This window comes from Musa acuminata, chromosome BXJ2-1 (assembly GCF_036884655.1).
Source record: "Musa acuminata AAA Group cultivar baxijiao chromosome BXJ2-1, Cavendish_Baxijiao_AAA, whole genome shotgun sequence".
Lineage (NCBI taxonomy): Eukaryota > Viridiplantae > Streptophyta > Magnoliopsida > Zingiberales > Musaceae > Musa > Musa acuminata.
The window spans coordinates 7,640,665-7,654,047 of NC_088338.1; the positions used below are offsets into that span (position 1 = coordinate 7,640,665).

General features: G+C 36.0%; 1 protein-coding gene across 2 annotated transcripts in view; it reads right to left on the reverse strand.

The window, feature by feature from the left end:
• LOC135598717 (protein ILITYHIA-like) overlaps window positions 1-13,383 on the reverse strand; it is a 38,599-nt gene that overhangs the window by 15,877 nt on the left and 9,339 nt on the right. For both annotated transcript variants that reach the window (XR_010481677.1, XM_065092960.1), the window contains exons 13-30: window positions 12,624-12,701; window positions 10,997-11,116; window positions 10,840-10,899; window positions 9,546-9,671; window positions 9,369-9,465; window positions 9,108-9,286; window positions 6,884-7,186; window positions 6,683-6,799; window positions 6,489-6,590; window positions 5,865-6,014; window positions 4,169-4,333; window positions 3,916-4,092; window positions 2,496-2,618; window positions 2,289-2,369; window positions 2,047-2,163; window positions 1,775-1,947; window positions 270-347; window positions 42-189 (exon numbers count right to left, since the gene is read on the reverse strand). Coding sequence is in view for 1 of the 2 variants with exons in the window: in XM_065092960.1 (XP_064949032.1) it covers window positions 42-189; window positions 270-347; window positions 1,775-1,947; window positions 2,047-2,163; window positions 2,289-2,369; window positions 2,496-2,618; window positions 3,916-4,092; window positions 4,169-4,333; window positions 5,865-6,014; window positions 6,489-6,590; window positions 6,683-6,799; window positions 6,884-7,186; window positions 9,108-9,286; window positions 9,369-9,465; window positions 9,546-9,671; window positions 10,840-10,899; window positions 10,997-11,116; window positions 12,624-12,701 (2,394 nt within the window). In the remaining variant the exon portion in view is untranslated. The remainder of the gene's footprint in view (window positions 1-41; window positions 190-269; window positions 348-1,774; window positions 1,948-2,046; window positions 2,164-2,288; window positions 2,370-2,495; window positions 2,619-3,915; window positions 4,093-4,168; window positions 4,334-5,864; window positions 6,015-6,488; window positions 6,591-6,682; window positions 6,800-6,883; window positions 7,187-9,107; window positions 9,287-9,368; window positions 9,466-9,545; window positions 9,672-10,839; window positions 10,900-10,996; window positions 11,117-12,623; window positions 12,702-13,383) is intronic.

Genomic DNA, 13,383 nt, shown 5'->3' on the forward strand with positions numbered 1-13,383 from the left:
CAGCATTTGTTAGGCCTACAAATCACAAGACAAGCAAGCACCTTAAGAAGAGAAGGGAGAATAAGCTTCACTCCATAACCAGTCAGACGTGACATCATTGCACGAGCAGCACACTCAGAAGCTTCGCGTACAGCTAGGACTTGATCAGAAAAAGAAACCAAAAGCAGTGGTAGCATTTGAATTACATACCTGAAAGGCAACATATACAATTAAAATGATTAAATAAAACTCCAGTGAGATCTAACAAGCAGAAAACTTACTATACTTACGGCTCAAACAATCTACCAAGCTTTTCACAAAGACACTCGAATCCGAGTAAAGCTCCTTCACGAGACTTTGCTGAATTTCTGTGAAGAAAAAATGTGAGAGTCCAATACAATGAAGTTTAATGCACAATAGATGTAACACACTATTAACAAACATGTGAAGAAAAAAAAAAACAAGATTTAGGCATAAACAAAGTAAAACATGCAAAGACACCAAGCAAAACAGAAAAAAACAAATATGTTCCTTTCATATTAAAAATGGCGTGCTAATGAATTGAATTATTTTAATATCCCCTTCTGCTTCCCTCTAGCACTGTACTCCTCCCTGCTGTCATGCCAAAAATTAGGGATCAAAAGTGTCACAGAACATGCAACGCCAACTTGCGTTAGAGTGACAGAATTTTTCACTCAAACTAGCCAACATAAGTACATGCAAATCAACACAACATGGACTCTTACAATAACAGAAAGGTAACAGCATGTTCCCATGCCGGAGATGGCAATCTTCAAGGGAATTGATGTAGCCTAATTATTTCATACGATATCAAATTTGACAAGACTGTTAAAAGCCTTCCAATCTTTGCCTTCATCGCATGACCAAAAAAAGAAGCCTACAGTTTGGCAACAAAATATTTTCACAAAAAGGATGACAAAATATCATATGGAGACACTTTTTTGAGCTTTAAAAGCAAGAAACAGTGCTCAGATATACACTTCAACTCAAAATGGGTAAAGTTTTTTTTTTGGAAAGGACAATCAATGAACATCAAACAATAGATTCTACACATCAAAAAGTACAGCCATAAGCTTTACATACCCAAAAGCAACGAACGCTCAGCCAAGAATATGCAGAAGTAGATGTGCTAATCAGAGCATTATGTATATAACTTTAAAACTATTGATAAGAATAATCCTACATGCAAGAAATTTTAGTGGTGGTGATGGAGTAGTTGTAAACTGTTCCTTGAAATTTAGTTGATAGAATCCTAAAAAACAGACATGCGCCAAAGTCTAACAAAAGAAGCAACATTTCCGTATACTATGCTTATAACTTATTGCTAATCACAAAATTATAACTTTAAAGGATAAGTTGCCTCACGCGGCAAAATGCATCAGATCGCTGACATCATAACTTTTTAGCTTCCAGGAATTTCAGGCAGGTTCAGACCAGGGTCTGCCGTACCGAGCCGTACCGCCCGGTACAGGCGGTACGTACCAATCCGACAGGTTTTCGGTACGCGGACCGATTGTTACCGGTTCGAGGTACTGTAGCACTGTAGCAGTTTCAGTGCTACAGTACTCGGTATACCCAGGTGTACCACTCGGTACACCGTACCGTACCGGTACCGAGCCCAGGTCGAAATACCGGTACGGTACGGTATTGCGAACCTTGGTTCAGACAATAGTGACACAGTATCAACATGAGGGTCCATGCCACAATGGTAATGTAATTGCAGTGAAACTTTAGACAGACCCAGACAACAAACCACACAGGTAAACAAACAAACCTGTCTTGTAAACCTTCATGCAGGGCTGCTACAATGCCATACTTCTTCAAGGAAGATACTTTAAAACCTTTAGCTACACCGGCAAGTCCAAAGGCTGCACCACGGCGCTCCCCATACTTCTCACTTTTCATCAACCGATCTAGAAGTTTAGAAACAAGTGCCTGGCCATCTTCCTGATAATACCAAATGCAATTTCATGAAAAAAAAATCTTAAACAAGAAAAAACGTCAAGAACGACTATACCAACCAAAATTGATTGTACCAACAGTTACCTGTTTTGATGCCATTAATGGAGATAAACAATCAGAAACTGCTCGTTGAACTGCCTCAGAGGGGGTGTTCAGAACATCCAGCAATTTCTCAATAACAGTATGGACTTTTGGATCATCCTGCTTGAAATACAAATTCTTAGGCTAAGCCAATTAAACAATAAAGAACCAATTTATATCTGGAAAGGCAAACCCAGTAAAACAGCAACACAGAACCATCCCAATTCCAGATGACGATTACACACCTTAGCCAAATGTTTTGCAAGTGCTCCAGTGAAAATAACAACACCTTCTCTCACAAGATCATATTTTTCTTCATCAGATGTCTAAAGACAAAATATGCAGAATATTAAGTCAGCATTTGTGCCATTCAAATATTTCAGAACATTGGCTGTGTCAGTTCACAACAAATATATATATATATGCAAATTAATAGTTAATTGAGTGTGTACCTTCTTATTCAAGTAACTGTCAAATATAGGGAAAAGTAATAGAACATTTTCTTTTCCATGCTTGTCGATAATCCTAATACCAGCATTTATCATTCTTGTACGAACATCCACATTAGGATCTGCCTGAAATTGAATATGGAGCAAATAGTACTTTATATTAATTAATGATAACACACAAAGAAGTGACAATTACTAAAATAATTACCAGACATGGATAGAACCACTCAATATCAGCACAGAGAGTTTATCAGAAATATCTTATTATCATGGTCTTCACCAAGGATAATAGTACTTGTGAAAAACCCCACATCAGCTGCCTAAAATTTTTTACTAGCATACAATCAGTACAGTGTCTAATACCTACTGCTCATTGTTGCTTGGATGATTATGGTTACCATGGATTCTAAGTTTCAGATTGTGCTAATTGCATCAAGTATACCACTCAAAGAACCAAAGTATGCATGTTTTGACTTTTAACTAATACTGGCACTGTAGTAAGCTTATTTTACCCTTCCTATTGCAAAATATGCTCAAATGTCCTGTGCATGAAAGTGAGAAACATAAATATGAAAGAGGACAGTTATAATTCATCATTCGGACGTCATAATTCTCTCATCCACTCTCTTTCATATTTCAATTTTTGTCATCACTCTTCCCAGTTGTCTAGTTTCCATGTCAAGCAGCAAGGAACCTGTAAAACCAGGAACTGGAAACCCAGCAAGTAGTAGCTGAAGATAAATACCACCTAGAAAGCAAGAATAGCATAACTTTTATCCAGATTTTAATACATCAAGCGATGATTTACATAGATTTAATTAATTGCCACTTCCATGATGGATCTAACTTTTATTCCATATTTTATTCAAATCATCATCAACATACATCAGAAAATTGCATAAATCAAGGATTGCCATTTCCTGGCAGATAGCAATTCTTAAACCCAAGATAATCTGGTAATAGTTAGGTACCATATTCTTATAAAAAATAATAATAAATACAAATAAATAGTATTGTAGGAGTTTCAAGCCATATGTTTTAATCCCGTATTTGATTAACTGGTAAACAACGGTCCATACAGGCTAGCACCATCGAATTTTGAAACCTTTCTTAAAAACATTGGCTGCAATCAACGTTTTATACACTGGTCCAACACCATTTGGTAATCAATTGGATCAGTATAATACTAGGATAGTAGGCTGTACACGGACCTTTATAGTGTATGCACAGGCATCAAGCTCTAAATTTCAATACTATTACTTGGTTCGACAGTTGAATATCAACAGGTAAATCTTGGTCTGACTGATATTTAAAATCTTGGCTGCAATAATCTTGTTTACAGGCATATAAAAAAAATGTATACATCAATGGTGCAATAGGACAATGATGCATGGAAATAATTGGGCAAGGACAAAAAACTTACCAAAGCACGTGATATCAGAAATGTCATGACAACTGGAAGATCTTTTGTTCTGAAAACATCTGCAGCTGAGTGAAGTGCCAAAGCAATACCCTGTCTCCCCAACCAGCTGGGATCTGCCATGTCTTGTCCAGTGCTAATGTCTTGAATATATAGAGAAAACAAAGCAGAAAGTGTATCCTGAAAACAGCACAGACAATGAGGTGACTATACCTTGAAAGCCAAAACTAATTCAGGAAATCACTGGAATATATACCGGTATGGTGTCGAGGTTTTCGTCCAAGGCTGCAGCTAATGCCTCTGCTGCAGCTAGACGAACATTATAGTGGACATGGGAAAGAGCATCCAGTAGACCAGAATAATCAGTCCCAAATTCAAATCCATAGCGATCCCATACTTCCTCTGCAAGTTCTGTGACTACCTGAACAGGATATTCTTACAGATAGGACAAATATGCTATGTATAGAAAGATATCTTTCAAATATAATGAAAAGCACAACTGCATGAACTTAAGTGATCTATTTATCAACCAGGCAAAAGAACTGATTCGACCAAGTGCCTTTACGAGTAATATCACTCCTGCTCAAGAAATAGAAGAGTCCTCATGACTCGAGTGAAGCTTCTCTTTCCTCAAATTGCAGCAATCTGGGGTGAGATGGCTCCAGCACAAGCATCTTCCCTAAAAGTCCACCTCACCCCTGTGATGCTAAGTAGTATGAGATGAGAGGTCTCTTGTAAAAAAGTGAATGTGAAGGTTCTCTCCTAAGCTTGGAAAAGGAGAAAGTTGTAACAAGGGTGGTTGATCTTTATTCATTGGAAAAAAGATCGATAGTGAAAGTCGATGACCTCAAAGGAAGAGGAATCGAGAGTGGATGTACATCAAGAAGACCAAACCACCATAAATTGGTTTGCATTCCTTTTCTTGCTTGTGACTTTTGATCGTGGTTGCTTATTATCACTCACTCTACTAGTAACTCTTACAAGAATTCAATTCATGATTAATCATTTTTCCGATATGTGTTTTTCTCGATTGAATTTTAAAGTCGGTTAAAATTTATTATAGCACTAATTCACCCTCTTTCTTAGTGTCATTAAGATCCTTACAACTCAAACTCAAGCTACATCAGTAGAACACTTATAAATCAAGTACCAACTAAATGTGTTTATAACAACTAGTATTTACTAGTCTGACCAATGATTAGTACTGAACCACATTGATAGTTAACATTTAGTATAATTTTTTATTTATTTTTCCTACTGATACCGGACGACATAGGTCACTATACCACCACAAATATAGTAATGGCCCAACTGGTTGTTGAAACAAATATTAAATCAAATGTAAATCCTTGATTAAAATATGCTCATAGGGCATCTATATCTCCCAAATATAATCATGCTTCCGTGTGAGGTAATATTATGCTGAGAATTTGCATGGAAGGGCCAATCAGTTGTTTACTTGTTACACAACTAGCTAGCCTTCAATCTCAATGTCAAATTCCTAGCCAAGACAGCCTCGGGTTAAGGCAGCATTCAATGAGAGAGAAATCTAAAAAAAGGATCTGAAATAGTAATTCAGCTTTAGTTCATCACACAAATAGCAAACTACCATATGCTTAAGCCATTTAAACATATAAAACAAAGATAGCATGGTTAAACACTGAAATAAAATAATTCATTGATCTCATAGGCAAAATTTGTGCTGGAGATTATATTAAATAATACAAATAAAACAGCTATCATATCAAAAAGTAAAAACACAAACAATCTCCTAAGCAACATATAATAGGGAGAACAAATCAATCTAATTAATCATACACAGTATACAGGAACTTAAGCCCTTGCTTCAAACAGTCAGACAAGGAAAAGAGGTAAAAGAGAGATGATTGAGCTGGAAGCTACAAAGAATTAGCTGCAAGTACAATGCATGACAAGATATAAACATCACTAACCTTCTCAGGATCATGTAAAGCAATCCAAAACCTCGTTGTCACCGATATATCCACATGAATTGGATCACCAGGGGAATAAGGAATGCATTTTATAGCATTTAAACAGGCAAGCCTGACATGTAGATCTTTTGCATAAACTCCACAAAGAGCCTACGTTATACAGAACAATTGGAAATGAAAGACAAACAATTAGAGGATAAATATCTCATATATAGCATAAGCAAGGTTCGCAATTCCAATTCATACCGGCATACCGAGTCTTGCTATTTTAGCTAATACATATTGTATTAGTGTTTTCAGTTTTATCTAAAATAGCTAAAAGGTCGGTATTGGTCGAAATCGATCATTACCACCCAGTACAGGTCGGTAACGGTCGAAATCGACCGGTACCGCCTGGTACAGGTCCATATTACCGCCTGATACAACCCCGTATCGCTCAATATGGGGCCAAAAATTTGGTACCAGCCGATACAGCCCTGTATCGCTCGATATGGGGCCAAAAATATGTTACCGCTCGGTAGCGGGTGGTCCGTGTGCCAAGAGGCTCTCGGACCGGTACATACCGCCCGTACCGAGCAGTAGACATCGAATTTAAAAACCATGAGCGTAAGCACATCAACTCACTTTGGCCAATTCATCAGATCGGAGTCCTAGGCATAACTCATTCAACATAGGCCCTACCAGAGGTTGATAAGCCGGAACAACACCAAGGACATGATAAAGAACCTGAAATATATCAATAATAATTGACAAGTACTCTCGACGATAATATAAAATGAATAAAGATCATCAATAGAACCAAGGTGTTAATGTCCAACCGAGAGCATTCGTGGCCTAGGAAGAGGCAATATTGGATCCAAATGGATAGATAGTATTCGAAGCACATCATCATGAAGTATCGTCTTCTTTGAAGAAAGCAAGATCTGCTCCATTATCTAACAGAAAAGAAGAAATATTTTGAAGCTTCAACAATAATAGCAGAAATTGGACATAAAAATAATTCAGACAGGAAAGCATACCGGAAACACGAAGGTAAAAGAATCTGCAGGAAGTGGTCCAGTGTTACATGACACGGACAGCCCAGTAACTATTTGTTCAAAAATACTCAATGAGGACCTTTTATGGACTTCACCCTCATTAACTGGAGGAATAAGGTCCCACAGTACATTAACATCTTTTGTCGAAACTATCCGTAAAGCAGCAGCTATTTCATGTGCCCAACTACAAAGAGGAGGGGCTAGACATCGGGCTAGATTTAGCATAGTACCAAATGCAGCATTACCGACTATTGATGAGTGCAGTAATGGTTCTACATAGTCTACCTGTAAGAGACCATTAGAGTGGAAAGAGGATAAACATAACTGATTATGGAAATACAATTTTATGCCTATTTTGACTGACATCAATGTGTAACAAACTATGATAAAGCAAAACAACATTTCACAATAGCAGTTGGTTTGTCACAGTCACAAAGGCATATCTGATGATACATATTCCAACAACAACATACTGATATTAGTAAAAGCAATTAACAAAACACAGGCAGTTCCTTCGTCAAATACAACATTGGCAGTTTCTCAAAAAGCCAAATTGTGCATGTTTGCACACAATTATTTGTTTTACAAAAAGGCACAACCCAGAATGAATGTGAATAACATGTCAGATGGCCTGCAGATGAGAATTAAAATTCATTGACCAGGAAATTGCATAAGACACCAACTACCAAGTACCAAGAAATTCACATTATTGAGAAATGCCAAAAAAATTTGTTACTTAATGTTTCCCTTTAGTTCCTTGTGCTGCTCATTTTAGCATCCTGAAGAATATTTTCCTCGCTATCTCTAGCTCAAAGATTTACATTTAATCAAAATTTTAAATTAATTTAATCGTATTGATCTAGAAAATCTCGACCTAACGCACTACTCACACCTGAAACCATCGATAATAGTCCTGAGCAATCAAACTAATTTTTAAGACTGAACCAGACTAATGTTTAACAAAGCCAACTCGTTCAGCTCAAAGCAAGAGACTGAAAGCCAAATCTATCGTTGATGTTTTTATTGAGGATTTGATGACAGCCACCACAAAAGCCTCTCTGCTTCACCATAGAAGAGAATGGAAATCTGGGACAGAGGGAGGCAAGTGAACACAAGAACAGGCCAAAGAAGATAAGCTATTCAATTATTGTTGCAATTTTACCCAGGGCCTATTTCCATTTTCTCAGAAACCCGGTGTCATTATGGCAAATTATAACTATGTTACAGTCTGCTACAAGCCTAATCCACTGTCAGACTTGAGCTTCAGTACCTAAGACTCACCTTTTCTTCAAGATGCTTAAGCACTTCCAATACTACCCAAGAGATAAGGACTGCAAAGTGGTGAAAATAGAAGTTCATAAACAATCACTTCTCTATCCCATGTAAGATTCCTAAGTCAATCAAATCATAACCAATTCACTCCCCTTGCACTAAATAACTATACCAAGTAAAATGGGACACCACACAGAATTGATAACCTACAATAACATAATATTTTACAAATATATAAAATAAAAATTCAAGAAGTGTAAAAAGCATGACCGTGACCATGTATGACAAGTGTTGCTCAGATTCCACTTGATCCAAGCACAAAGAATACCAATATACCAAATTCTTCCCTACTTCAACTCATGCATAATATACATGCGTAATTTGAGTACCACACTGTATGTACATAAGTGAATACCATCATTCTGCATAAAAATCTATGTGCTACTCCATGCTGGTTGGACACATGGCACACTGCAATAAATGGTGTACTAAGATCCAGTTATGCATTTCAAAATTTGAAGAGCATATTTGGACAGATGCGGGCAGATAAGTAGATTCATCATTGAATTTGACCAGATATCCAAGCCTTTCACAAAAGAATTTCGTTGATTAATTCTGTCACCAATCTAAGTATGCTGTATATCATCTTAATTTATGTATCAGGAAAAATTATCTTCGTGAAACACACTTTGAGCTTTATCAAGCAGAAAACCAGCGAGCTACATAAGTGCAAATCAAAAGTTCATTCATTATACAAACTAAATGAGCAAATGTTTGAACACAAGCTGCTCAGATCCTCTCTCAATTGACATATTGAGTAATGAGTTTAAGAATCATTAGTTAGATTACCAATATACAATCTGAAGAAGATAGATGAAGCATTCAACATTAATCAACTGAAAATAAATAGACAATGCAAATAGCCATTACTCACCAATGAAGGTAGCTGACCATGAGTGAATACTGGATTAGCAATTGCCATTTCACCAAGAGCAGTAAGCATAACAGAGAGATTCCTCTGAATACCATTAACCCTCTGACGAATAGCTGCTTCCTCCTTCAACATCAACTCTCTAGCTTCCTCCTTTGCAGTCTTTACCTTCTCCACAGGAGCTACACAATATGCAACATGTTGGAGTTCAACAAAAAACCAGCTACCAGATATCAACAAATCAAGAAATGTGCTCGGACTTGCCATTTCTTTTACTGGCCTTTCCCATATCTTTTTTTGTGCTTGTAGGTTCTCTTTTATTTGGCTCTCTTTGTACCAAAGAAATAGATGGTGCATTCTCCTATAAAAAAGCAAAAGAGTAAATATTATTTTACACAAATTTCAATTAAACTAAAAAGGAAAAGAATCGTGTAAAGTTACCAAGCCATCTTGATCATCATAAACCTTAAAACGACCCTTTGGATGTTTTGTGTTTTTCGCAGCAACGGTCTCAGCAACATAAATTCCTTGTTCACTGGATAGTTGTCCTTCTAGCGTAAAAAATATCTAGAGAAGTGTAATATTAACTAAATGAATATCATGTTACCAGTGAAAGAAAGGCAAAAACTTAAGCAGAATAATAGATCATCCTATACCAAATCACTCTAAAACAAAACTGTGTGAAAAAATTGCAGAAACAACTAAATATCTTTTTCAGTAAATTTACATTATTATTGCAAAAACACATGCACCAGATTTGCTTTCAGTAAAGCTGATTATTGTGCATATGCTAATCTAAGATAAACAATATACATATGATCACTCATTCACTATATTAACAAAATATTGCTATTGGATTTACGACCAAGGACTGGATGAAAGGTCAAAAAAAGGAAATTTTCAAATTAAAAGAGGGCAGAGAGTAGAAAAGCAGAGAAAATAGACAAGGCTACTCTGCAGCATTATCAGTATGTTATACATACTACATAGCATGACCAACTACCACATTCCCATCTGCTAAAGCAAGAGGTCCAGATGATATAATCTTCTGGTTCTTTCACAATAAAAATACACTAATGCACTCAAATTGCGTCCTCCCACATTTGGAACCCAAATGGATGGGACAAACTCAACAAAGTTCAATGAAGTAAGAAAACCAACATGGACAGTGAGATGATGTGTCCTAGTAACTCGATGGAGTTGAAACAAACTATGCAATCAGTGCATGCGCTTTCAATAGACCAAGGTTGCAGTTCAAGGAAACATGTGCCTTCCACTATAAAAAATTATTATTCAGATAAACTACGAATAACAAATCCTTTCGAATCAAAGTTTGAAAGGCTCCATGTCCTAGTTCAGCAACAGAAACAGGTCCTCTTCCATCAAGATAAGGCAAGTTGTAACTTAAAGCATGGCATTTTAAAATGTTAGAACAGTTTAGAATTGTAACCATGTAAAACAAAATAGTCCTTACATAATCAACCAACAAAAGCAAGTCAAAAGAACATTGCTTTCAATAATAAAAGCTTCTTCATAGTATGAGGGACCAGCAAAAAAAAATCATGATGAAAAGAATACAGCATAAACAAGGTATCCTTAGACATAAGTACATAATGTCATGCTAAATAGACTTTAATTGGAACAGCAAGAATAATTATTTGCAGCTGTGCTTCCACAATTTGAAAAAATAGGTGTCAAATAAAAAAATAAAATAAAAATGTCCAAATAAAATCACCTTGATCTCATTCTCTGATAGCATATCATGTAAAGAACGATCTGGTAAATTGCTGAAGTGCTGGGAATGACAACAGAAGAATGGAGATGAGTTGAAGCCATTTATATAACCAAATAATTGTTCATAAATACAAACATAAAGAAAAACAAAAACTTACTTTTTCAAATTCTATAAAGGTGTCATTGGGGGTTATCATCATTAATGTCATTAATGAAAATAAAGATGCACGTTCTTCAAGTGCATTCGAACTAAATAGTCCAGTTGGCCCAAGCAAATCCTAGAAAGGAACAAAATATGACAGAACATGATCAAGAGTTAACCCAGATATTATCATCCAGAAACTAAGTCTGGCATAGGTAGCGATATGGTAAATAATGTTAATAAAATATAATGTACACTTTAACAAATGAATTGCTAATAAACTGTCAACGGTTATCTTTAAAAAACAACAAAATGCATCAAAATAAATCAAAAAAATCAAGACATCAACTAATGTCCATCCTGTAGTACACTACATGATTGTTGTTAAGTTTCTAAAGAGGTTACTTCTCCTAAATGCCCACAGGCATTTGCATGTATAAATTCAAAATCAAAACAACAATTATTGGTTACGGTTGAAGCAGTACCACAAAGTGTAAATTCCCAAAACAAGAGGTTGGATCACCACAGAAAATTTTCTCCACAAACAAAGCAGTTAGCATTCGACAAAAGCTGCACTGTTACACATTTAGGATGGTTAAAACTTAATATAAACATGTATAACTGGAACTGTTTGCAAAATTAATCCAACCCAATCCAAATCTTCATCAACCAGTGCCAATACCAGTGTTGACTTAATATTAGGGTAATCTAAATCAGATTATCGGACCTGAGCAGGACATAGTTTGCAATCTCGGGCAGCTCGGTGCAGTAAGGGTGGTATATACCAATTCAATCCAACAAGCCGTCAAGACTCGGACCAGGTCGTTTCAGCCAGTTAAGGTCTGGAACAGGTGTATTGGTTGAAATCCGATGTGTATCAGGAAACAGTTGTACCAGTTGGTCGGATTTGGTCAAATCACCCAATCTGACTGTAGGGGTTCATCAAACGCCCTCCATCACTAGTTTCTTCAGAACACAGATCGTCAACAACTACTACGACATTAAAACATCAAAGGTACCAAGTTTATCGATACAATCTATCATGTGAGCAATTCCAAATTTGGGCCTGAGATCTACAATATCGACATATAGCTTCAAAAGATCGAGGACCCCGATCCACCATCCATGGAGATCTGTCATTCAGCAGGTATATATTATATATATTAGAATTGTCTAGACATTTGATGTTGCTCATTTCTGCACTTCAGTTTGGTTGATGATTATCCTATAAATCCTTAATAATCAATCTCATGCTGATCCAAACCTGACTGTAAAAACCAGTAGCCAGACCTAGCTGGAATTTTCACATATTCAAGACCGGATAATTTATCAACAATTGTTGATGCCTTGCACAACATAAGAGAACAAACACAAGTAAAAACTGTAACAAATTATAATTATGAGCTACAATCTCTTCTCATAGACAAGAAATAAATTCTATTTTTTAAGGGAGAAAAAGGTGATTCAAACTTGTAAGGGATAGATTTACATGAAATAAAATCATACAAGATATTTCTAGTCATAGGGAACTTTAAGGTGGCAGATCACCTCAGTTGCAGTTCATCTTATTAGTCAACAAAAAGAGGAAGGGAAAAAAGAAAGATGACTTGAAAAAAAATAAGGAGACTTGCAATTAGCATTACCTTGCATATTGCCTGAACATTGTCAGCAATTATATCAACGATATTATACCCATGTCTATGCAAGTTTCTTTGGAGCCTCTGAGAAAGAGAAACAAGACATGATTTATACCAAAAAATTTATGAGTTATGAAAATGAATAAACAGATAAATAGGCTTGTATTCATAAAATCATGAGTTAAGCCTGCACATTATCTGAGTGGTCAGCAATAAGACAATTTAACATAAAAAGGAGTAAAAACAAAGGGAAACCAAAACTTTTAAAAAAAAACAGAAAATTAAAATTGTTCACTGTACATAATAATGATAACCACAGGTTTTGGTAACTTCTAAAGAATCTCTTCTCTACCAGAAATTTCATAACTTCTAAAGCATATCTTCTCTATCAGAAATTTATATGGATATGACCAAATATGAGTTAACAAGATTTGGTGGTGAAATTTTGCATTGCCTTTTTCCCCACATGGACGACGACTGACATTTTTGTAGTTTGTCACGAGTACTACATACTGCATAGCAACCACTAAAACTTAGGAAAAAAAAATGAAGATCCAAGGAAAAAAGGATTGGAGGTTCTCTTCAATTGTCCCTTGTAGAAGTATATAGTAAGAGTATAGATGAAGTATTCCCAAGAAGGTGGATACTTAATTTTCTTAAGTCTAAACAAACCATGAAAAAGGTGCATCTAACTACCAGATCAGGCCCTTTCATTAAGAATGTTGTCGAGAATGCAACTGCTCTGTAAACTGAATGAGATAAAAAT